Genomic DNA, 25,095 nt, shown 5'->3' on the forward strand with positions numbered 1-25,095 from the left:
ATGATTTTGCCTGGGGCTGATATATAATATTTATCTCCCAAGTTCCTATGAGTATATAAATAAGCAAAAATCAATACCAAACACACAGGATGCAGGAAGCCTGAAAAGCACTTTCATCAGTTTATAAATCTATAATTGCCCCTAGTAGCATGGGGGGACCCAGTCTGACATACGGGAATACTCATTGGAGGTGCTTACAACAGTAAAAGTCGTCTTCCACACCTCCAGTTTCTGTGACCTTGAAGGTCACAGGACAGCAGGGAGAGGTCTCATTTCTAGTCTGCATAATTATAGAGTGTGTCATACTTATTTTCCCAGAAGCCTATATATCATAATAAAGTTGGTAAATGTGTCATTTGTACCACTATAGGATTCTTTGAATATCATTTCAAAACACTGGCTGGTATGTCTAGCCTTTTGACATTGTGATGTGCTCTTTCATCTACAAAGTTCATGCTTGAGAACCACACAATTGAGTTATTTTTAAATGAAAAAAAAACCTCATAATGTTCTAAGTAATTATGGTTTTCGTGTTGGGCTACTCACAGGCTATGCCTGGACAGAGGTTTCAATATAGATGTAAATGGGAAAAAAAAAAAAAAAGCTCCAAATTAAATTTGGACAATCATTAAAGCATATTAGTTACCTTAACATAGGCAAAGTTCATATAATGTATCTGCCCGAAGGACAGCATAACAGAGGGGCCCATATAAAGACTAATCCGGAAGACTCGATCAGTCGGACTTAGTGGCTGCAGCCTGTAACTCCAACTACTAAAGAGGCCAAGGCACTAAAGCCACAAATTTAAAGCTTACCAGAGTGACAGAGTAAGTTCCAGGCCAGCCTGAATAACAAACAAACAAGTCATTTGTGGTGGCACACGCCTTTAATCCCGGGTGTCTATCTTGTGAGTTCAAGGACAGCCTGGTCTACATAGCAAGTTCCAGGACAGTCAAAACTACACAGTGAAACCCTGTCTGGGAGGAAGGGAGGGAGGGAAGGGAGGGGAGGGTTGGGGAGGAGAGGGGAAGGGAGAGGTGGGGAGGGGAGGGAAGGAAAAGGGAAAGAAAAGAAAGCAAAATCAAAACAAACAAACAAACAAAAAATACCAAGCCAAACAAAACTGTATTTAGTTATAATTTGGCAATTCTCCTAATGTAGATGTGAGTTCTACTACACTAACTTTGATTCATCAAAGCTTCCCTTTGTAGAGCTTTAAATGTTGTAAATTACTTATATTATGTGAACATAAATGTGTGTGCCTGCTTGTCTGTATGTGGATGCAGGTGCCTATCATGGCTAGAAGAGAGCATTAGATCTTCTGGAACTGGAGTTACAGGTAGTGATAAGCTACCTGGTGCAGGTGCTAGGAGCCAAATCCAGGCTTTCTGCAGGAGCAGCAAGTGCTCTTAACTACTGAGCCATCACTTCAGCTCTATGTTCCTTTTAGATCATGTGAACTTTACTTAATTTTCTATTTGTTGTGAAGGAGTATAACTTGATGGTTAGATATATGTATAGACTGTGGGATAGTCACTGTGATCAAGTTTTGTGTGTGTGTGTGTGTGTGTGTGTGTGTGTGTGTGTGTGTGTGTGTTAGGATTTACCCTGTGGGCAAATTTCCTGTAATTATGGACTTTTGAAGACATTGCTAGAAGAAACCATGAACAGAAAGTAGTCTGCCCAGGGAGGCAGAGCATCTGCTAAAGCAATAAGATGGTCCATGAAATGGTTAAACAATTGCAGGAATGTAAGCTAATTAGGGGTTTGTGGCTGACAAATCATCTTAAAACCTCAGGAAGAGAGAAGCACACAATTCTGGCTTCAGAAATAGACTCAGGTAGGCACAGTACCGCCCAGGTGAACTGGAGTTCTCATGACTAAGGCCATTCACCCCAACAGCCGGCTCAGAACATCACACATCTGGGAGCTCAGGCCAGCTGACAGGGGTCTCTTCATGCCTAAAACCATCCCTCCTATTCTAGGGCAGGCAGCAGGGTGGCTGGGAAGATGCACATAGGCTCTGGAGGCAGCTCTGCTGCTCACTTCCCACTGTTCCCTGGCTTGCTTGCTACTCTGATCTGCAACAGTTGGGGCTTTCTAGCAAATGTCTTGTCTGATTCCTTTGATGTGTATGTATTGAGCAGCCGATACATGTCAGACACTGAGCTCTGGTAACTCAGCAAGGATGAGAGTGACATGAGCCAATGTTTTCATGAAACTCAGGTTCATTGGATGTCAGACGGGTAATGAACAACATTGCATACATTTCTGGTTTTTATAACACTACTTCCCGAAGCAGGGCTAGGGAGGTCAAATGAAAATTATATAAAATGTCTAAAACTTAGTTGATCCCCACAAGTGGTAGTTAACATTAACATATATAATCCTGGGTTGACTGTTCCCAACACAGAGAAACTTTGAAGCATAGCAGATGGCCATTCAAGTGACATAGTCAAGCTCCAAGAGGGTAGGACAGCAGAGGGAGATCCTGGGCCCAGTCTGCTCCAGAGATGTCTGGAGTTACTCAGCATCAGGGAAATTGAGCTGATCTTCTGTATGTGGAGAACCCTAACTATGAGTCTCCTAGCTTGAGTTATTCACAGAGGGTCCTGGATGAAGCCTCTCTCTCCAAGCTAAACATGAGACCTATTTGAAAATGGGGTATTTGTCCTGGGAAATTCAAGCCCTTTATACTTGACTCTGCAGGTCTCTGTGGGGTTTCTAAAGGTCTATGCTTTGATAGTTACAGGTGAGAGTCTTTCTGAGAACTGGGTGTGGTGATGCCTGTAATCACAACTCTTGGGAGGTGGAGACAGGAGGCTTGAGAGTTCAAGGTCAGCCTCAAACTACACAGTCAGTTCCTGGCCAGTCACACGAGACTCTGTCTAGGTAGATGGATCTCTGTGAGTTCCAGGCCAGCCTGGTCTACAGAGGGAGTTCCAGAATAGCCAAGGCTACTCAGAGAAACCCTATCTCAAAAAAAAAAAAAAACAAACAAACAAAAAACAAACAAAAACAAAAAAACCAACAGAAAAATAGCCTCAGTGCTAATTGGTCTTGACTAATCCAGTTCAGTAAAGTGGAAGCTAACAAGGTCACCCTGGGGTCTACAACCCTTCCCTGACGCAAGGTACCGGCAGGCACCTATACTCAGAAATTACTTTAAATCAATGTCAAAGGTCTTCTATGGTGCTTGAGTCTCCATGACTAAGGTGCAACAAGTAGAAGCATCTGGGATGGGCTTCTTAATCTCACAGCCCTGATTATCTGATTATCTTCCATATGGCAGACTGAGAGGAAACCAATGGATGAGATGATGTGGCTCCAACTTAAAGGACATCTGTCATGACAAATTCAGGCTAGATAGGGCCAATGTAGGAGCCCTCAACTTTGCTGTTGCAGTCATTTCAAGACTTAGATACTTAATGTGTTTTGGCTCACATGTATATATGTGCACCACATACGTGCTTGGTGCCCTCAGAAGTCAGAAAGAATGCAGGGTCCCATGGAACTAGAGTTATGGTTGTGGGCCATCATGTGTGCTAGGATTCTAACCCAGGTTTCCTGCAAGAATACGTGTTCTTAGCTGCTGAGCAACCCCTCCAGTGCCTAACACATGCAGGCACGCATGCACGCGTGTGCGCATACACGTTCTTAAGCTGGAAAACACACACACACACACAACTTTTTTGTTGTTGTTGAGACAGCATCTTACTATCTGGCCTCCAATTTACAGATATCTACTGGCTTTAACCTGCAGAATGCTGGTATTAAAGGTATTGTCCACCACACCTTACTCTACTACAACACACAAACTTCGTCCTGCTGTGGCCACGAACTACAGCCCAGAAACAGCAAGCAAAAGACAGAAGCCCCCAAGGTAAGAACAAAAAAGTAAGTACTGACATTAACCAGCCTTCCTCGAACACAAATAAAGGATGATGCCTTTATAATAATAATTTAAAAACTATTTTAATAGTTCTATGTAACCTATTTTTAAAAGATAAAATATATGCACTCAAAAACTAATAGGCAAGGATATACACACTGCTAAATGAAGCCTGAAGTGTCTCTTTTCTTCTGCATTACAAAAGTTAACAGGGCAAAAATGATGAAGTACAGTATAATTATGTGTAATATATTCTTTGATCAAATAAAACTTAAAGCAATTTTTTGACTCTCCAATGGACAACCCCCAGTCAGTACACGGGATAAAAGATTCTGTTATTGGAAAGTGTTATTTACATATGTCTCCGATATCCCAGGTGAATGGGATACTATTGAGGGTTTTATCCTAGACAACTTGTCTTTGAATTTTACAGCACAAGTCTTAGAAGTGGTGGGGTTACCTGGGGAACGAGGCCCACTGATAGAATTCTACCAGACCCAGCAATTCTGCCTAACTTGTGCCCACTTCACTTCTGACTTGACCTCTCAAGAGCGCCCTGCAGTTCCTAGGCAGTGGAAGGCAGCAGCGGGCAGAGGATAACTCGACCTCAAGACACCTGACCTCTGCTCTCAAGGAGTATCGGCTACCCTCTGGGGAGCTTGAGAATGGGATGTGGAGGAGAGGACAGTGTACTCGCAACAGGAAGATAGAATCAGCTGAGTACCTGGAAAGAGACAAAGCAAGCTGGGAGGGTCACCTGATCAGTCAGGGTGTCCTAGTTGGCCATCGGGAAAGGAAATAGTGCTCCGTTTGTGACCCTTACTTCTCAAAGATGATCTGAGAGTTAAAGGTTTCCAGAATGGACACAGAGTGGCAAATCAGTCTCGTTTTAGCTGACAAAGCATCTAGGACTGTTAAGTCAGAGGGTCTTCATGGTCTGATGTCACCTATTGAGTTGGCCCCTTCCTTCAAACAAACCTCAGACAGCACTCAGCAGCTGAGCTAAACAATTAGCACAGCTTCGAGTCTCATTCTGATCTTTATTTCCTTCTTGCAAGGGCACACAGACACTGGGCCCCGGGATTTAAACAGCAGTAAATGCCACAACTTTGATTCAAGGAGACCATTCTCTAAGGGAGGTAGGTGATTGCATTTTTCCCATCAATGCTCATGAATACTGATGTGGTAAAAAGCCCCTCAGGGTTCAACCCAGAATCAAATATGCTGGTAAATGGCCCCTATTGTCAAGAATCACATTAAGAGTGAGCTCACCATGTAACTAAGAAGTTTTAGTACCCTTGTCTCTTCCAAGGGGACTTTACTACTCTGTTATGTCAAGATTTAGAAATATACAAATATACAAGGAAATTCAGTCTTAAAAGATAATGAGCCTCCAGGCTGTGGGTGCCCTGGTTGGTACTTCCTCATTTGAATAAGAATTGCTGCCATTCATTTCATAAGGGGCTCTCTATGCCTGAAAGGGCAGTCTGCAGCAATGCAGAAATTACATGCCTGACTAAAAACACACATGACATTTAAACCAAATTAATAGGAAGACTAGTCAAGTGTCCCTTTTTCCCTCTGTCTCTGTCAAATGTCACCACTGCTTCAATGAATGCTGCCTTAGGAAAACAATTTGCCCCATCTCAAAAACAAACAAACAACAAAATAAAAAGAAAGAAAGAAAAAAAAAACCAATCACACAAAACAAAACAACCCCTCCTCACAATCTAAATTGCATGCAATCACCTTGTGCAGCCATGGAGATCAAATGCATACAGTTTCCACATTACACAGGTAATATGAGAATTCAAGCCAGTGTTTAAAACAAGGTGAGTTAATTAAACAAGACAAGGTACTATGTAACTCTCATTAAAAGTGTTGGTTTGTATCTACTAACGAAAAAGGAAATCAGTGACAGGAACTTCAGGGCATTGTTAATTGAGATGGGTATAAAAATATGGACCCATCAAAAAATAGTCTAGAAAAGGAGAGGCCTCACAGACTAATGAACAGGTGTATTTTGCCACAAGAGGCCCTGTTATAAAATGTTTTATTCTAAATAAAGCACTGGGAATATTATGATTTAGCAGTCACTTACTGTTATGAAATGTTTTATTCTAAATAAAGCACTGGGAATATTATGATTTAGCAGTGTAGCGGCAAAGACCATCTAAACAGGTGACAGCAAGTTTTAAACATTAGGCAACTATATGCTTCTTGACAGGTTCAAGGAGTCCTGCTAGAGATGGAAAAACTGCAAAATCCACCACCATCCACTCTCTCACAAACTTTCTTAGAAAAATCACCACGGGTAAGTCGTCATTCATCAAAGTCTCATTCTTGTAAAGGGGAAGACAACCATATCACAAGATTTAGCCAAAGGCTGTATTTCTGGCTCTCTGATAGGCCGTTCGTACACACACTTTTAACTCCCATCAGCCCTGTAAGGAAGCTATTGCATTTCTCATTCTAGAGATGAAGACAGCAAGGCTTGGAGTATTTAATTAAGATGACATGGCTGTAAAGTGGCAGGAGCTAGTATTTGAACCGAGGTCTGACATCAAAAACTGTACTATGATAGCACATTATTGTAGTGAGGTAGTCCTTCTGTGGCACTGACCACACCCATTAGGGGGTGGAGCCATGGGCGGAAGTGACCTGTGGAAGGAGTTCGGAGAGAGAACCGGGGAAAGCTCTCTTGCTGGAGTGACTCGGACAGGAGAGCATCGGGTTGAATTTCCTGGTGTTCATCTGTCTAGGTTGTAAGTTATTTCTCCCTGAATAACAGCTATTCGGCCTATTTGTTTATCCTGATCCTTATTTCACCGCCATACATTGTCTCTATGTACTCTAAGTACTATGCAGTCGTGGTGGCAGTGGCGGCGGAGGCCGTGTTTACAGGGATGTGGAGCATGACATGCATTCTTGCATAGTTAGTGCGGAAGGCACTGTGGAGACATGCACTTAAATGCAAGGACTGGTGACTCCAGCATCCCATGCTGGCGCTGCCTCAAATGAGTCATCTGACCTTGAACAAACCTTAGGTACTAGGATTCTCTGTCACAGTGAGCCTGATGACTAATAGCTTGATGGACACTGAAGGACATGAAATACCCCCTGGCTGGCAGACAATAAGCAAACCATAAAAAGTATCAGAAAATAGTGGCAAATTTTAATGAGCCTTCCCTGACTGCATCATCTCTGGCTGATAAATCGGGCATTACTAAAACAATGCAGGCGGGACAGTGGCCAGGCCATCCAGTGCTCGTCCAATCTACTTTTTCAGAGTCCAGAGCCTCTACTCTTATTTCCTGTCACACTAAAGGCTGTGAAACTTAAGGAGTCACAGGATTGGAAGTGAGAGTTCATTGCGTAGTGAGTTTGACATGAAGCACCAAGACAGAATAGAAGCAAGGCCAGCGGCCCCCACATCAGGCTGAACACAGGCACGGTGGAATTTCAGTCGACCCCAGAGGAGACTCTTGTATTGATGAGAAGGTGATTCATGAAGAGTCACAAAACCAGCACAAATAATAACAGCTTTCACTACTGCAGGTTAAACAGAGGCTAAGGACAGCTCTCCCATCCCACTGCAGGATGTCTGAAGGGCTTTGGCTCAGTGATATCCTCAGGAGCGTGATTGCAATGGTTATAAATAGGCAGGAGTTGATGATCAAGTGTAATTGCATACACTGAGAGCAAGTCCTAATAAGCATGGCCACAGAGTCCTCCTCTATTTCAGATTTACTCTTCAAATAATTAAATATGTGTAGGAGAAAGAAACCATAAGAAGCTTTTAATGACCTGGAAACAAGGGGCAAACCTACCATTAGAACTTACTCAATCTTGACATTCCAAAAAGAACCCCAAGAACTTTGAAATCGTAGGTAGGTAGAAAGCAGAGCTAAATTATACACTTGCACAGTTATCAAGTTTTAATATTAAAACTTTTGTTTTGTTTTTCAAGACAGGGTTTCTCAGTGTAGCCCTGGCTGTTTCTGGAACTCACTGTGTACATCAGGCTGGCCTTGAACTCAGAGATCCACCTGCCTCTGCCTCCTAAGAGCTGGGATTAAAGGCGTGTGCCACCACCTCTTGGCTTCACATTAACTTTCAAAAGCCACATACCCATGGGACTCTGGGAGCCAGTGGCACGTTCTGCTGCCAGATGGTTTCTTTCCATTCAGACAGGTGTGCCAAGAACACAGGGTATTTTAGATTTGTATCAAGAAACACAGCAATGGAAGCCTTCAGAACTTCAGGGACCTGTCTTGTCTCAAAGTTGTTACAGTGGATAAGGAAAGGGAAATGCACTGTGTAAACATAACGATAGACTGAAGGTTTCCAGTCAGACTAAGTCTAAGCTCTCTGTCAAGCCAAACCTAAGCTATCTATCTAAACTAAACCTAAGCTAACGATCAGATCTGAACTAAATCAAAGTTCTCTACCTATCAAACCAAAGCAAGCTCTCCCTTTTCTACACTAGTTGCTGATTAAGGAAAAAGGCTCGAGGGAACACCTCATCTAAAAGGCACAACAAAGTATTTATGAAAGTGCCATATGAAATCCATTGCTTTGTATGTTGACTTTTCAAACTGATACAAATTAATTAAAACATATAGACACAAGAAATAGGAAGCACCTAATATCGGGTTACTTGCTTAGTAAAAGCTTGGTCCAGCAAAGAGTTAACAGCATCCTTCCTGGTGTGAGTGCTCCATCCCTTTGCCGCTCACTTGCCAAGTATGGTATGCCACCCAACTAGACTACCAATACTTCGGTGTTCTGAGGCCATAGTGTTGGGGAGTCACGTGCTTAGCTGATGGCATGGACTGGACATACATACCAGAACCTTTCCTTTAAATCAAGGGCCCACAAGTAACGCCTTCCACACACCTGAACAGGCTCAGGGTAATACAGACTTTAAGTTACAAATCAAGACAGATCAACTAAATCAAATTTGAAAGAAAATGGTCTATTAGTAAGTGCATGAACACACACACACACACACACACACACACACACACACATAATTACAGTTATATTCAATTAGGGTGTTTATATTCAAAAGGTAAATCAAAGTCATAAGCATCTTGCTGTGGAACAATCTTTATACACTGTAAAGATGTATTGCTCTCGTTGGTTAATAAAGAGCTGACTGGCCAGTAGCTGGGCAGGAAGGGATTGGGCTGGAGAGCCAGACTAGGAGGACACTGGGAAGAAGGAATGACTACGAGGAGTTGAGAGATACAGAGAGAAAGAGGTGCAGATGAAGCAGGAGTTGTACATGTCATGCTGAAAGAAGGTACCACCATATGATAGAGAGTAGATAAGAAATATGGGTTAATTTGAGTTGTAAGAGCTAGTTAGTAACAAACATAAGCTATTAGCTGAGCTTTTAGAATTAATAAGTCTCTGTGTGGTTATTTGGGAACTGACTGAAGGAATAGAAAAGTCTGCCTACAGCATCTAGGATCCAAATGTATCCCAAAGCCAATTTGGTGAACTGCTATGGTTTACAGTGAGCATTAATAAATTGCACCAATACAATGAGACAGAAAGAATGTCTGTCACATGACATACAATATGTATTTGCTGAATTAGTAAGCTGATGAATATATTACAGCCTGTCATGCTGCTTTTTCAATTTATTATCAAGCTTCTAGTCCTTATCATTCCCCCATCCTCTGATGACAGTGGTTCCAGAGACTGAACCTGGGGCCTCACACAAACCAGGTAAGCACGTTACCTTCTGAGTTATATCCCTAGTTCCTAACTTTTTCTATAAACTTCTTCTAATGAGAAGACAGATAGTTGACAGTTTAAAAAAAAAAAAATTCAATTTAGGACAGATATGGTGGCACACCCCTTTAATCCTGGCATTCAGGGGACAGAAGCAGAAAGACTTTTGTGAGTTTGAGGCCAGCCTTGTCTACATAATCAGTTCTAGGTCAGCCAGGACTATATAGGGAGACTCTGTCTCAAAACAAAACAAAAGAAAGAAACAAACAAACCAGAAACAATGAAAACAAAAACTTGAAAGAAAGAAAAAAGAAAGCTTTTGTGCAGGGCCTGATAACCTGAGTTTGATCCCCAGGTCCCAAATGGTGGAAGAAAAGAAACTACTACTACTACTACTACTGATCCTCACTGCGCTCTCTCTCTCTCTCTCTCTCTCTCTCTCTCTCTCTCTCTCTCTCTCTCTCTTCCCCCTCTCTCATATGCACACACAGAATAAATAAATTAAAATGTGAAAAGATAAAATAACTATAGTTGACAATGATTAACAGAATATTTCAAAAGAGACGATGGAAATGATGTGTAATGCTCCCAACACAAGGAAATGCATGACCTGATCACGACCTGGCACACAGGTATTGAAACTCCACTCCCCACTCTGTCCCGTCAGTGCACACAGTTACCATGTGTCATTTTAAATTAATTTTCAATACTTAGCCTTTAACAATGTATGACCCCTACTCAGTATCATGAAGGTGACACACAGAATGGTTCTAGTAAACTCTAAGAGATTAAGTGCTTTACAACTTAAGATTATAAACCAGGAGAAATCTTCACAGCATATGGCCAAGTTTATGTGATCAACCAAGGAGAATAATTCAGTTACATGAAAATGCAAATCTAACAGTAGTGCATTAATTTGTGCCCACTCTGTCTCTCAAGGCAATCATCAGGGACCTCCCACATGAAATCAATATGCAGACATCTATTTAACTTTATCACCGGCTCACTAAGTAAATATCACACTCTAGACCACTTAGGTGTTCATTATTCAGGCAAATAGCAAATGTAAAAAGCAGGCTGCCGGTGTCAAGCCATTAACAAATCAATCGATAACTATTCCCTGGTTTGGGCCTAACATCTATCTGCAGAGCAAATTGTTAGCCAGCTGCTGTGGTGGAATCTGGGTGCAGTGGGGTTTCCCCTCTTACTCTAAGAGAAGTTCTTAGGGAGACAACAGTTGAAGCATGGCTCCATGCGCTTTCAGAAACAGTAAAGCAACTGCCCCTTCATCACCAAAAGGCCTGAAACCTGAGAACCACATTGGGAGATGATGCTCTATTACTCATGCCTAAACTTAAGGCAATACTCAAAAACTGCCTTATATATAAAACATGCATGGAGTGAATGGCTTGATCTTCCACACTCCTGTTTTTACTGCTTTCAGAATGAGCCTCTTTTTTTTTCTTCTTCTTCTTCTTTTCTTTTTTCTTTCTTTCTTTTTTTTTTTTTTTTTTTTTTTTTTTTAGGCCTTTCTAGGTACTACATATATTCACAAACATCTAATCTTCAAAGTGACCAAGAGTGACCCTACTTCTTACAACAAACTCTACTTCTTTTTCTTTTGTTTTTCCCCCCCTTTTTTTTCTTTGTTATTGTTGTTTTGTTTTGTTTTATGTTTTTGTCTTTGTTTTTTTGAGACAGGGTTTCTCTGTAGCTTTGGAGGCTGTCCTGGAACTAGCTCTTGTAGACCTGGCTGATCTCGAACTCACAGACATCCACTTGCCTCTGCCTCCCGAATTCTGGGATCAAAGGTGTGCGCCACCAACACCCGGCTACTTCTTTTTCCTTAAGTGTAATGTGAGCTGTTTGATATCACATCCATGTCAAGCCCCAAAAATCATTTATTTGTACATTAATTTCAGGGTTAGTGCTACGTGTGTCTTCTTCACTTGACACACAGCTAAAATTTTCTACTATGCCTTGGGTCACTTATCCATCTTGTCAGTTGAGAGATGGTGAACAGGAAGTGAAGAGAGGAAGTCTAGCTGCCTGAATCAAGTTCATGACTACTTCTTCAAGTTATAGCACATGACAGACCACATGCACGAAGTGTTACAATTATCAACACAGTTCAGAAGCCCCGCCCCTCATTTTGCCATTCCAGAGGCAACATCGAAAGACTCCACACACAGTGTGGTAAATGAGGCTACTGATTATGCTGAGCGGGGCCACTGAAGGCATTCTCAGGTTGAAACAAACCAAGCGTCTGCTCACTGCTAGGGGGTTGAAGGAAGGGGCTCCCCTTTCCTCTTTCTCTTGCTTGTGACTTGATCTAGGAGGAAAACATTGGCTGTCAAATGTGGACGTTAACCATGGATTTTACACACATACTGGCCTGCATCATTTACTTTCCTGTCTTACTTCCTGGATAAGAGGGTTAGCCTTCACCTCAAAATGACCCTCACAAGAGACAGCTTTTTGAAAGTCACGGTAGAGACCTACTCTTCCTGTGAAAAACAGCTTTCTTCCTGCCTTTTTCTTCTTTTCCATGGAAACCTCGACTCTCCCTTCTCTGTCCCAATGATGAATGTGGCTTCAGTGGAATGACCCACAAAGAACAAGGAAAAAAAAAAAAAATCTGGGAGACAGCCTATTTCTCTTGTTACCCATAATGCTCAGTGAACAACTCAATTCTCCCTTATCACAGGAGCAAACTGCAAGGGCCAGGTTAACGGCCAGGTTGCAAGAGACAAGTTGCAACACACCTGTGGCTTGCCAGCAACCCCCAGAACCCTGACAGAAACCACACCCCACTTCCCCCAAACTACTGCTCCCCAGCTCTTACCCTGCCCAAGAGGTTGTCCTGAAGCAGTGTCTGTTGCAGCACTGGAGCCACATCCTCCAAGCTCAGGACATGGCAGAGGTCAGCGAGCTCCTCTTGACCCAGAGACCCAGTTCCCAGGGTGTCGAAACTGTCAAACAGCTCCTTGAGTCGGGCTTCATGCTGGTCCTGCTCCACCTCATCCATCCCATAGCCCACAGCGCTCACCTGTGCAGGACGGAGAGGAGGATAAGTTGGGGCGAGTCACTTCTGGACAGATGCATCCCTCCCAGCCCCACCAGCCATTTGGGACATTGCAGCAAGGCCCTGCCTGGCCAATGGTACTCCTACATACATTAGCACCAGGGAGAATTCTGCAAGGTTGCAACAGAGATAACAGATATAACAGAGTCCCCCCTCCTGATAGATCAGAGGTAAATGGCCTGTCTGTCAAACTTGGACCTGAGAGGGTTTTCCCCCTATCAGCCCCAGGACTCAGGAAAGTGAAAGGCTACTTCTGACAGGTCAGGTGAGATTATTGTTAGTACCAAGCCACTACCGGGTTAGAGCTGTCAGAGCTGCAGGGCAAGTCAGCGAGCTCCAGACAACCTGCCCTGAGGCTGTGCCCTGAGGGGTGACCAATCTGATTATTTCACTCTAGTCAGTCTAGGTACTCCTGCATCACAGTGACAGCAGAGGCTCTGCCAGAGCCACCTCCCAATTTACAAGAGACCAGATGCCTTTTACTCAAAAAGCAACTCAATTAGCCTTGCTGGTGCAATTACATGTTGTATGACTGAAAGTATTCCCCAGGCTCTCTGTAGTCCCAGGGTGAGCTAGGTAATGCTTAGTTACCAAGAGAAAGAGCAAAACACCAACCACTCCAACCTTTCCCAAGGAGAGGTCCTTAGGAGCCACCCGCTGATTTCTGAGAATTGAACAGCATCTCTGAACTCCACCACCTCTAACAACTCAATGCTTCATTCCTGGCTGCCCTGATCCCCCACCCCCACCCTCAACCCTAGTCCCAGGCATTAACCATCCCTAGGAGCAGTAACAACCTGAAGTCATCAAAAACTCACGAGTCATCTTTTACTAAAACTAGAACCACACACTTCCAGGTATTTTACTTCAAGAATAGTATGTTTCATAGGCCAGGTGTGGGGATACATGCCTTTAATCCTAGCACTTGGGAGGCAGTGCCTGGTGGACAGCTGGGTTTGAAACCAGCCTCATCTACAGAGAAAGTTCCAGGACAGCCAGGGCTATACAGAGAAACCCTGTTTCAATAAACCAGGGCTGGGGGGAGGAGGGTAAGATGTTTGTTTCTCCCTATATACAATATTCAAGTATTTAATGCGCTGGATGCCACCCAAATTTTACACACCTGGCAGAACTTCATGATGCAATCAATGGGTGCCAAACATAACACATACCCTTGGGATGGTGACCTCAGCCATCTGCAATCAGGCTTTCAACCAACCCCTTGACTACAAACACAGCACCTTCCACCAGGGGTTGGGGGTGTAGCTCATCAGCACATCATGTATACTTAGCATATGCAAGGCCCTGGGTTCAACCCCCAAGAGCACTGACAGTAAAAGCAGCACCGGAACTAAACAAAGCCTTGAGTCAGAACTCTAAGGGCAGCTCTCAGTAAGTAGTACACTGCGACACACAGCTAGGACCCAAGGCCATGGAGCCTTCCAAGACAATTCAGTGGTGCCCTAGGCTGTTTGCTTTCTTTCCATAGACAATTGTCCAAAATATGACAAGATGAGCAGAGCCATATCCTCTTTAACTAGGTGACCTCAGAAGATGAGCCAGAATGACGCTGCAACACAGCTCAGTGTTAAAAGAGGGCCATTTCCAAAAGCAACATGGCAAGGTGTGGGTCCAGGCTCCGGGGCTTGGGAAGGTCTCTTCCCTCAGCAGCTTTCCACAGAGGTTCAGCGGGCCCTGGCTGCCTTCCCAGGGTTGGTCTGTTGGGTTAACTAATCAGTATGTAAATGTTTTCAAAATATGTTGGGAGTGCTAAATAAACAGCAAAGCTTCAGAAAAGAAACATTTAGGTGTTAAACCAAGACACAAAAGGAAGGCCCTCTGGCTAATGAGAGTGGGCCAGTTAATTGTCTAAGATCTGCTGACACCCCCCCCCACCTCCCATCCTCCCTCTCGGGGATTTTCACAGCCCTGAGGCTCACTCTTAGAGTCCTCTGGGTTGTAATCTGACCAATTTCAGAAAAAAACAGCCAAGTCTATTTTTGCTTGATTTCTGCATATGGGTTTATAAACTCAAAAGTGAAAGGATCCTAACACTTCTCCCTTCAAACATCATCTTCAAGGGTGGTGATCTGTCTGCCCCAGCCAATGGAAGGGAGTGAAACTTAGCATGTGCTAACAAGACCCAGCCTAGCTGCTGCTATGAGTCTGGCTAGCAAGCATGCCTGATTAGGGAAGCGGATGTTCACTCGATCAAACTTCCTTCATTTGAGAGCTGCTTTTCTCTCTTGTGCCTCAACTTCATCTCCCAGGTTCCCCAGACAGCAAGCTTCAGGCTTAGGAGAAATGTTCTTTAGACTGAAGATGAGGGTGGGGGAGGGAGGTGAGGGGTGCATGGGGTGGGGGAGGGAGGTGAGGGGTGCATGGGGAGGGGGAGGGAGGTGAGGGGTGCATGGGGAGGGAGGTGAGGGGTGCATGGGGTGGGGGGAGGGAGGTGAGGGGTGCATGGGGAGGGAGGTGAGGGGTGCATGGGGAGGGGGGAGGGAGGTGAGGGGTGCATGGGGAGGGGGTGAGGGGTGTATGGGGTGGGAGGTGAGGGGGTGTATGGGGGAGGGAGGTGAGGGGTGCATGGGGTGGGAGGTGAGGGGTGCATGGGGTGGGGGGAGGGAGGTGAGGGGGTGCATGGGGAGGGAGGTGAGGGGTGTATGGGGTGGGGGGAGGGAGGTGAGGGGTGCATGGGGGAGGGAGGTGAGGGGTGCATGGGGAGGGAGGTGAGGGGTGCATGGGGAGGGAGGTGAGGGGTGTATGGGGTGGGAGGTGAGGGGTGCATGGGGTGGGGGGAGGGAGGTGAGGGGTGCATGGGGAGGGAGGTGAGGGGTGCATGGGGAGGGAGGTGAGGGGTGCATGGGGAGGGAGGTGAGGGGTGCATGGGGTGGGAGGTGAGGGGTGTATGGGGTGGGGGAGGGAGGTGAGGGGTGCATGGGGTGGGGGAGGGAGGTGAGGGGTGCATGGGGAGGGAGGTGAGGGGTGCATGGGGTGGGAGGTGAGGGGTGCATGGGGAGGGGGGAGGGAGGTGAGGGGTGCATGGGGTGGGAGGTGAGGGGTGCATGGGGAGGGGGAGGGAGGTGAGGGGGTGCATGGGGAGGGAGGTGAGGGGTGCATGGGGAGGGAGGTGAGGGGTGCATGGGGAGGGAGGTGAGGGGTGCATGGGGAGGGGGAGGGAGGTGAGGGGTGTATGGGGTGGGAGGTGAGGGGTGCATGGGGTGGGGGAGGGAGGTGAGGGGTGCATGGGGAGGGAGGTGAGGGGTGCATGGGGAGGGAGGTGAGGGGTGCATGGGGAGGGAGGTGAGGGGTGTATGGGGGAGGGAGGTGAGGGGTGCATGGGGTGGGGGAGGGAGGTGAGGGGTGCATGGGGAGGGGGAGGGAGGTGAGGGGTGCATGGGGAGGGGGTGAGGGGTGCATGGGGTGGGGGAGGGAGGTGAGGGGTGCATGGGGAGGGAGGTGAGGGGTGTATGGGGTGGGAGGTGAGGGGTGCATGGGTGGGGGTGATATGGGAGAAGGAGGGCTCCACCACTGTGGAACAAGTTTCCAATTGCAGCATCCAGGAAATGTCACACACGGTGACAAGCTGTCAGTTCTCATCTGGCGCCAAGTGCATTTTGCTGGTTGATACAACTCTCCAAATGTTCATCTGTAATTTCCCGTGCAAGAATTTTCCCCTCCCCACTTGCCAGAAACTATATAAGCATAAGGGCCACAGTTTCTACTCCATTATTGTCTTTCCTTCCCCCAACCAAATAACACAATTCTTTTGGCCAAGGACTTGCTAAACGGACTGACCTCGTGTTATGGAGGTTCCAGGGAGGGAAACTTACACCCTGTGGGAGATGCCAAAATCAGCGTGGACAGTTTCTGCACTGACTTCTTCCACACACGTTATCTCCGCCTCCCCCTTTTCAAAGGCATCTTCAGTGTTAGGCATACCCAAGAAGAAATACATCATCAACAACCACCACCAAACTACAGTGAAGTCAGCAAAAGTGTAATTTGGTACATTAGAGAGTATGCCAAAGGCGTCACGGTGACAGCTGCATTTCTCAGTGAGGACACAAAACTTTGGAGGAGAATCTGTGCTAAAACACTTCTCAAGTCCCCTCGTTTAGACCATGAGAATAACAACAGCCATCTGGAAGGGTTGTTCTGGAACTAAGTAGGGCAAGCTAGTGGAAGTGGTAGGCTCAGAGAAACCGGTCTAAGAGGCGACTGAAAATCACGCAAGAACATACAGAAGGCCTGGAAATGAAGCATGAGCTTAGGAGGGTGACTTAAGTGAATCAGACAGACTTCTGCTTGCTGAGCAGCGAAACAGCCGACATGGAATGGCCCTGAATAGAGGGTAAGAACAGGCCATCGATGTTACGCGCAGGAATATCATTATATTAAGAAGTGATGATGGTAACGGATAATGCTTGGCTCCCTGAGCCTAAAAGGGCAGATTATTGACAAATTTAATATCATAATACTGAAGAAAGGCTGAGGCAGAGATGGGAATCCAGATTATGTTTTTCCTAGCATTTACAGTGAGCCTGGCCTATGCCAAGTACCATGGCCATGTAGACCATCTCATCCATATAATTTACTCCTCCTAATTAAGGGGCATAGACAGTATCACTTCCACATTTCAAATGTAGAAACTGGATTTGTTAAAAAGTAAGCAACCTGTTTGAGGCCACAGCGTTACAGTGGGGGAGGAGCTAAGCGTCTACTTACAGTGTGACAGGTTGTGACACCTCAGTCTTACACATGCACACAGGAGGCAACAATGATGGACTACTGAAATGACATCCCCGTGTGTGTCAGCAGGCTGGACAGTACTGGCAGAACCTAGGACAGTCATAGGCCACACACTGCCCCAAACTGGAATGGGCATGGGCAGTGGTGGGAGAGCCCCCACCTCCCTTGGTCCATTGGCGGAAAGAGTACAGACAGCCTACATGCCTCTAGGAATACAGACATGATAAGCACTCTCTTCTTCTGGATGTAAAGTGGAGAAGAAATACATTCTTACGTTAAGGTGACCGTGAAGTGCCCCAGACCTTAGTAGCGGACTCAGCTTAGGACTCACGCGTCATTCTGGATCTTTTCCCTGAATGAAACACTTGGTATCTAATCTAGGAGCCAGTGCTTTTCAGGCCCAGCAGGCATCCATCGGCAGCAGGAAACTTACAAAGTAGAATTAGAGTAGCAAATCCTCCTTGAAGTTGCAAAGAACATTTCCAGTTTAATGAAGACAGCCATAAACATTGGTAAAACCTCACCAATGACCTTCCCAATCAGCTAGTCAGAAGCCTTTATTACTCTTTTGGAATAAAAGGGGCCCGGTGTGGGCAATAGGCTAGAGTTCTAACTAGGAACGGTTAAACAAAAGGCAGATGCCGGAGAGAGCAATGAAACATTTACTACCCAATAGCGGTCCATATTGGCAGTTACTGAGCATCTTCCTGCCAAAGATCCCTAAACAAGGTTAGGACCACATCCCTAGGCCACACACTCTGACAGAGACAGCTATCACAGATCTGTGCTGCATGCCACTTGCCATTCAGCACATATGCCGCCCCCCCCCCATGAAAACAATGCCAATTGAGACTTGGAAAGAAAGGGGTAGAGGATGGGACTGAAGTAATGAAGCCACCAGCAGGTCAGTCAGTGGGAAGTGCTCGTGTAAACTTCCCCACACCAGGCTACAGAAAGCAACAGGTAAGAAGGGAACCCCAGACAAGGTGGCTGTCTGCTCTGGGCTGGAGGGAGTGAAAAGGGGACAAAATGTGGCAAGTGAAAACCAAATAATAAATAAACACAAAGCTGAGCCCCTAGCCCAGGCCTTTTATTTCCCTTCCAGATGGCCCAGCAGCTGACCAGCTCTGCAGAATGTCTGTGTTCTCCTCTACTCAGCCTCTTCCCTTTCCAGAGCATCATAATAGATGCTTTGGGACCTGTGTTCAGACACAGCTGTTGGGGGTCCACAGCCCAGGCAGTGACCACCAAGTGACTCATTTCATTACTTTGGGGCTGCAATGATGAACACAGACAACCCCTGCCTGCTAAGCCTTTTCATTTATGCTTTTATTAGACCCTCATACTGCGAGTGATCAAATTAAAGTGTTTTTTTCTTCCCTCTTTTCTGCAAACATTTTTACCAGCTGAAAAATTTCCCAGGCTTACTCTTGTATCAAATTTAGTATCAAAGGGAGTAATAAGGAGAATAAACTCAAGTACAGCACAAGCTCCAGGGCAAGCAATGGCTCCCATTTACCTAAATCACTCCTTCAAAGTACTGCTTGCTGCTCAACCACAAACTGTCAAATTCCTCCTCCCTGCTCCAACAGTGCCTCCTCCCTGCTCAAAGCTAGAAATGAAATGCAATACAGCTTCACCAGGAACACAATTTACAATATGTAATGTAGCAGGGAAAACTCACATTCAAATGAATTTGAAAGGAAACTGCTTTGCTAACCATACATAACATGTAATTGTGCTAAGAGCACCCTGCTAGCATTTATTCTCAACCTTAACAAGCTTTACTATTTTACTGTCTGGAAGGTTGGTGTGAACCCAGGCTTTTGTTACACCTAATAGCAGGTGGATTACCTAATCAGTTAAAGAAAAACAGCTTTGTACAACATGGGTCCAGTAACCTATAATCAACCACTAAGACAAAAACAACAGGAGCAAAAACAAACAAACAAACAACAAAAAAAACCAGTTTTGTGTTTGTTACTTTTTTTTCTAAAAAAGAAAGCTTGAAACAACTTTCATTTCTTGAGCCATATTTACATAAATTCATTTACCATAGCTGAAGCTATAAGCTCCCTAGGGCACAAGTAGAGAAGTTCTGTCCTCATATTTACACACACTATTTCACCAACTGTGTTGAGGTATTAGGATATAGACACCTTATGTACTTGCAATGCAGAACAAGGTCTAATTGCTTACACAAACTGCAGAAAAGAAGCCAGCTAATGTCTAGTGAAGTGTCTTATTTGCATAATTCCATAATGTTTTAAAGTATCGTCTTTGTAAATGTAATTGGGTAAACATATCGTTTTGCAAGGTTCAGCGAACCACCACAAGCCTCTGGCCAACAGATGCAAGATCAATAGCCAGAATTCAAACTGCATTATTTATTGGTTTACAAATGAGTTGGCGTCTATAAAAGTAAACCTTTTGAATGGCTCTAGCTGTCTGACTCCCTCGAAAATATTCTGGTCACACCTGCCAAGCCTCTATCAGTGTAAGATCCACGAAATGTATTTTCATTATCATCATAAAATGGAAGCATCAAGACCGGTGAAATGGCAGTCTAGAAAGTCATTTACAGTGACATTTAAAACAATTTATTTGACCAACATGTGACTCATGATAAGAACACTGCCTATTAAAGACTGTTCAGAATTCAGTGGCACCCTGTTCTGGTCCTGTGAGTTAACATCCTTTGAAAATGAAGGAATGTTACATATCTAAAATAAAAAGGGGATAAGAATACAGAACTTGTGACATTCTGAGCAGGCACCTATTAAAATGACTTCACCGTGACATTTCCACAGAAGGACCACATCCAGGGCGGCTCATCTTTGCCCCAGTATCTGTGTTGGCAACGCTTTTGCCTACAGCAATCCGTTTGCTTTCTCAACACTGCAGCTCAGAGTGCTTCCCTCTAAGGCACCAGAGAGCCGTGAAAATAAACAGGTTGCCAATATCCCTGCCCCCAGAGGTTCTCATCACCTCCCTGTGAACACCAACCACAGATGAAGACACCACACAAACTCCTCTCTCAGGCCGCCTTGCACGCTGCAGGCAAACAGTCTGGATATTTCATAGCTACTTTCAATTCCACAGCAAGACATACTAATATTCCAGGCCAGCTTGCAAAAACCCATGCTACCACTGGAGAAGACCCTAGAATAAGCTACACTGATGTCACCGAAGTATTTCCTTGTGGTTTGTTAGGCCTCGGGAAGCATGCAAATAGATAAATTTATGTTAACGTGACACATCTCAGAGAACTCAACAGAGAGCAGTTCGTGTTCCCAGGTGCCTAGCTCCGGTGCTATGATGAGATTAAGAGGAGCACCCTAAAAAAACTCCCGTGGCTCCTTAGACAACCACACAATCGGTTCTGGTTGAGCTGCATGGAAAGCCTTCTCAAGACTTCCTGAGAGCCTGGAAAGGGTCTGTCCCAGGTGAGGGACGATGAGACTGTCTCATAATAGTTGAATGGAAACACGATCTGTGGCAGGACACTATTCCAGCTCTCCTTTCAATTGCACCTTGCCGGGTCTGCCCGGGCTGAGGCTGGGAGCATCACCCCTTCCAGTCTCTCTCAATTTCACAGAGAGCTTTTAGCGGAGGCTGGTTTCCAAAAGTTGCCTTTTTCGTGGGGAGTGGAGATGGAACTGCAGTGCAGACCCGAGTCTCGAATACTTCTTCCCCACCTACACCTACTCCTCACTTCATTTCACACTCCTCTGCTCTGGCGATCGAGTTTTCAGAGCAACTGTCAAAATGCACCGTCGCCCTTTCCTGCCAGCTGCACCCAAAAATCTCTACCTGCACGGATCCCACGCACCTTTTAAAATCTCCACTTTTAGGACTCCAAACAGCCATGCGCTCACGGGAGGCGCAGGCCAACACCCAAGGGCTCCCCGCGAGGGCTTCTGGGTCTCGGGGCTGCCTGAGTGGCCTCGACCCACAGAACAAGATCCCTTTCTGCTCGCTCCGGGTCTTGCCCGCTGCTGGAGCGAGGCACGGTAACAGCTTTCAGCTCCGGAAGCCTCAGGTCTGGCAGGCGGAGGTGTGGCGGGAGGGCGGGCCAGCCCAGGTCCCTAGCAACCCGCGCGGCGTCCCCGCTCCACCTGCCCACCCGCGGGTCGCAGAGCTCCCACACCAGATCGGTGGTCCGGCCCGGCCGGCCTCGCCTACCTTCCGTCGGCCTCTGGGGAGCGCCCGCGCCAGCCGCCTCCGGAGCTCTGCAAGGAAAGGGAGCTTTGTTAGGGCCCCGCGAGCGCCGCGACACCGAGCAGCCCGCGCCGCCGATCTGGGCACGCGTCCTTCCAGAGGACGCGACTGGGGACCCGCGCGGGCGTCATTTCCATATGTAAGGGGCCAGTGCTCACAAAAGCACGCCGGCTCATCCCCCGCCCCCGCCGTCGCCGCGGCCCCTCCCCCTCCCCCGTAGCCACCCGCGGGCGACAGCGCCCCTCCCGGGCCGCCACCGCGTGCTGGACCGGGATCTGCGGGTCTGCACGGCGCGGGACGTTCGGGGTCCCCAAGCAGACGGCGCGTGGGCAACCAAGGCCTCGCGTTCTCCCAGGTCGCTCGATCCCCAGGGATCCCCAAGCTTGTCGCTCACCGAGTCCCGGGGCTCAGGCGCCCCGCGCCACAGCACAGACCATGACCTCGGGGCTCTTGAGCTCCGCCGGGCGACACGGAACGGCCGCGCCCAGCGCGCTCACTCCCGGCTCAGTCGCCGCCACCAAGAGATCGGGCCGCCGGGGAGGAAGAGCCCGGCCGCGCAGGGAGGAGTCAAGGGGACGCCGGCCAGGGCGCGGCTCCTCCTCCCGCCGCAGCCGAGGGAGGGGCGGGTGGCGGCTGTGAGCCCGCGGTGCGAACCCCTGCCTAAGAGGTTTGAACTTGGGAACGCCCTGGCTCTGTGTGCGGGTTCAGCACCCCAAGGTCCCCTCGGTGCACCAGCTGGCACTACCACCATGCGGTCCCTAGCCCACACCTCCTTTTCCTCTCAGAGGCATCCGCTAGCACCTGGTGGTTTGGCACAGGGCCCACAAGCCTCTGAAGAGTGAAGACCCAGCCGGATAGACCTAAAGTAGAAGTTCAGGTACCACTATAACCTTCAGGCGACCCTGGATTTCCCAGCCCCAGAGAGTCCTTCGAAGGTCCTGGGAAATTGCCCCAAAGAGCAAAGGGCCCTGTAGAGCGCTGAGCCCTATGGACCTCCAACCACTTCTAGATGTATCTGTAGCTGCCCCACATCCTTGTAGATGTCCTGGCCCTTGTATAACCTTCTGAGGATGCAGTCAGTCCTTTGTCACAATCGTGCAGAACAGAAAATTCTTGGAGTTGGTGGTCCTTGGGCCATCAAGGATACTGGGCAGGTACCCGCCCGGGCTACAGCTTTCTCCCATGCACCCTCAAAAGTGCTACCTTATCTCGGTTTTCTCCTCCCATTCTTAAACATCCTAACACAGTTAGTCAAAGAAGATCACAAATTCAGGCTAGAGGTGGAGAGAGCTGTAGGCCGGAGTCAATGCCTCCCTGGGATCCAAGAATGGTCCTTGTGGAAGAAATATCTGCCTGCGTTATTACACTCACAAGTTATTTCCGAAAGAGCATCAGACAAAATCTAGGTGACAGAAAGGAAACTGTAAAGTTCAGGATTTTGGAAACAGATGTGACCTGTTCTTCATGACAAGCACCCTGAGGAGGTAGACACCACAGCCTTTTAAAAGCCAGGAGGCTGGAAGTCCCTAAGGGGTTAGGCACCATAAAGTTTTTTTCAAAGCAGGCAGCTGGAAGTCCGGAAACGCAGGGCTTCAACAAAAAGCCCTTCACAGACCTAGGATTCAGAAGAACATCACATATGCCGCAAAACTGCCTAGAACTTAATGCTCACAACCCAAAACTATGAAACTGGTAAGAGATTTTAGTGGGGGCCCCAGCTGAAGATAGCCTACCTCCTTATTTTCTGCTTGTATTGTGCTACAGTTCTGAGAAAACTGAATAAAGCATTTAGAGGCTTTCTTTCTATGATTCCTTACGTGAATCTACAGCTGTCTCAAAATTTAGGAAACACATATAACAAAGCCAGTTGTCTAAAAAATCCTAAACTTTCTCCAACACAGAGCATCTTGGAAACAAGGGGCATTTCATGCCCCTTTCCCCTTTCAGCCCATTAGAAACTTACAACCTGCTATTCCATTAGTCAACATCATTCATCAACTCACTACCAGAAGGATACTTACAGAGATGTCATGAACAAGAGTGATGCTCAATGGACACTCAAACAGCCAACAGCCTTGGAGAATGGGTGAGGAGGCGGCTTCCTTGTTCTGCCCAGTCTCTGCCACTGCAGAGTCATCGTGCTGGTTACCTCTCCATACGCCCCTGTAACCACCAAGGATCCTTGAGAATGAGATAGTGCCTTAGTTCAAAGCAGTGGTTCTTGGGGCCAGAGATCTTGGAGGCAGTGTTCACTGCTTGTGGAGGAAGCTCAGATTGCTAAGGATGGTGTAATTAGAAAAAACGCAATACTGGTTTTTTGAAAGAATGAGATGGGGTGGAGTTAGTGCTGGGATTGTCTCCAGCCTTGCCACAGAGGAGGGAACAGCATAGAGCCAGGCAATTGCTGCTGGGTGGTTCAGGGTTGTTGGGAGCACGTGTGAAGCAGATTCTTTAACACCTGTGCCGGTGTGTTAGGTCCCACAGGGTGGATGATTAGTCTTAGTCCATACAAAAAAACCAAAGGCTTCCCTTAGAACCAGCCTATTGCTTAGCAGTAGCAATATAAAGAAAAAGAAAAGAAATATGAACACTTGCCTGGAGGTAATATTCATTGCAAGCTAAATTGCACCTTTTATTTGTTGTAGTTTATCTGCTTTTGACTTTAATTCTCATTTTACAGAACCTTGTTAGTGGAGCCTGGAACCTTCGTTTGAGGTTTGTTTTCTGCTACATTCTACAGTATTGGGCTGGAGTTGTCAGGGGTTTAAAACTTTCAAAAGGTTTGCTGAAGCAGATGCCCTGACAGAGTATGTCACTCTGTTCCTTCCTGAAGAAACTTTATGTTTTGTTTTGTTTTGAGACAGGGTTTCTCTGTGTAGCCCTGGCTGCCCTGGAACTCATTATGTAAATCAGTTTGGTCTTGAACTCATAATCGATCTGCCTGCTTCTGCCTCCAGAGTCCTGGGATTAAATGTGTGCACCACCACACCCAGCTTTAGTGTTCCCCAGGCTGCCTGGAGAGCCTTATCCTCCTGCTTCCACACCATTGGGAAATTTTATAAGTGATAGATAGGGTCAGGACAGCTAAGATGAATTAGAGAAAAAGAAGAGGGAGTAGAGAGGGGAGATGGGAATGAGGGTGAAAATAATTAGACAGGAAGAAGGGAGAAGAGTTTAGAATGTAACCTTTTTACTTCCTGGTACTTAAAGAATGATGCCTGGCCCCCAGTTAGGGAAAAGTTGCAGTTCTAGCCCAACTCAACAAACCCATCTCTGTATCACAGCTGGCTGTGTTATTTCCCTCCCTCCCTCCCTCCCTTCTTTCCTTCCTTCCTTCTCTTTCTTTTTTAAAGTCAGGGTTTCTCTGTATAGCCCTGGTTGTCATGGAACTCACTCTGTA

The 25,095-nt window shown here is 46.5% G+C and overlaps 2 protein-coding genes across 2 annotated transcripts in view; one reads left to right on the forward strand and one right to left on the reverse strand.

Annotated features, from left to right (window-relative positions):
* Nin (ninein) overlaps window positions 1–22,247 on the reverse strand; it is a 96,736-nt gene extending 74,489 nt beyond the window's left edge. Inside the window, 3 exon segments of the mRNA XM_051195942.1 lie at window positions 12,483–12,686; window positions 21,660–21,706; window positions 22,090–22,247. Coding sequence (XP_051051899.1) covers window positions 12,483–12,686; window positions 21,660–21,706; window positions 22,090–22,132 — 294 coding nt within the window. The 5' untranslated portion in view covers window positions 22,133–22,247.
* Abhd12b (abhydrolase domain containing 12B) overlaps window positions 22,131–25,095 on the forward strand; it is a 66,970-nt gene continuing 64,005 nt past the window's right edge. Inside the window, exon 1 of the mRNA XM_051196057.1 lies at window positions 22,131–22,317. Within this exon, the coding sequence (XP_051052014.1) occupies window positions 22,131–22,317 (187 nt within the window). The remainder of the gene's footprint in view (window positions 22,318–25,095) is intronic.

Source organism: Phodopus roborovskii, unplaced genomic scaffold, assembly GCF_943737965.1.
Source record: "Phodopus roborovskii unplaced genomic scaffold, PHOROB, whole genome shotgun sequence".
Lineage (NCBI taxonomy): Eukaryota > Metazoa > Chordata > Mammalia > Rodentia > Cricetidae > Phodopus > Phodopus roborovskii.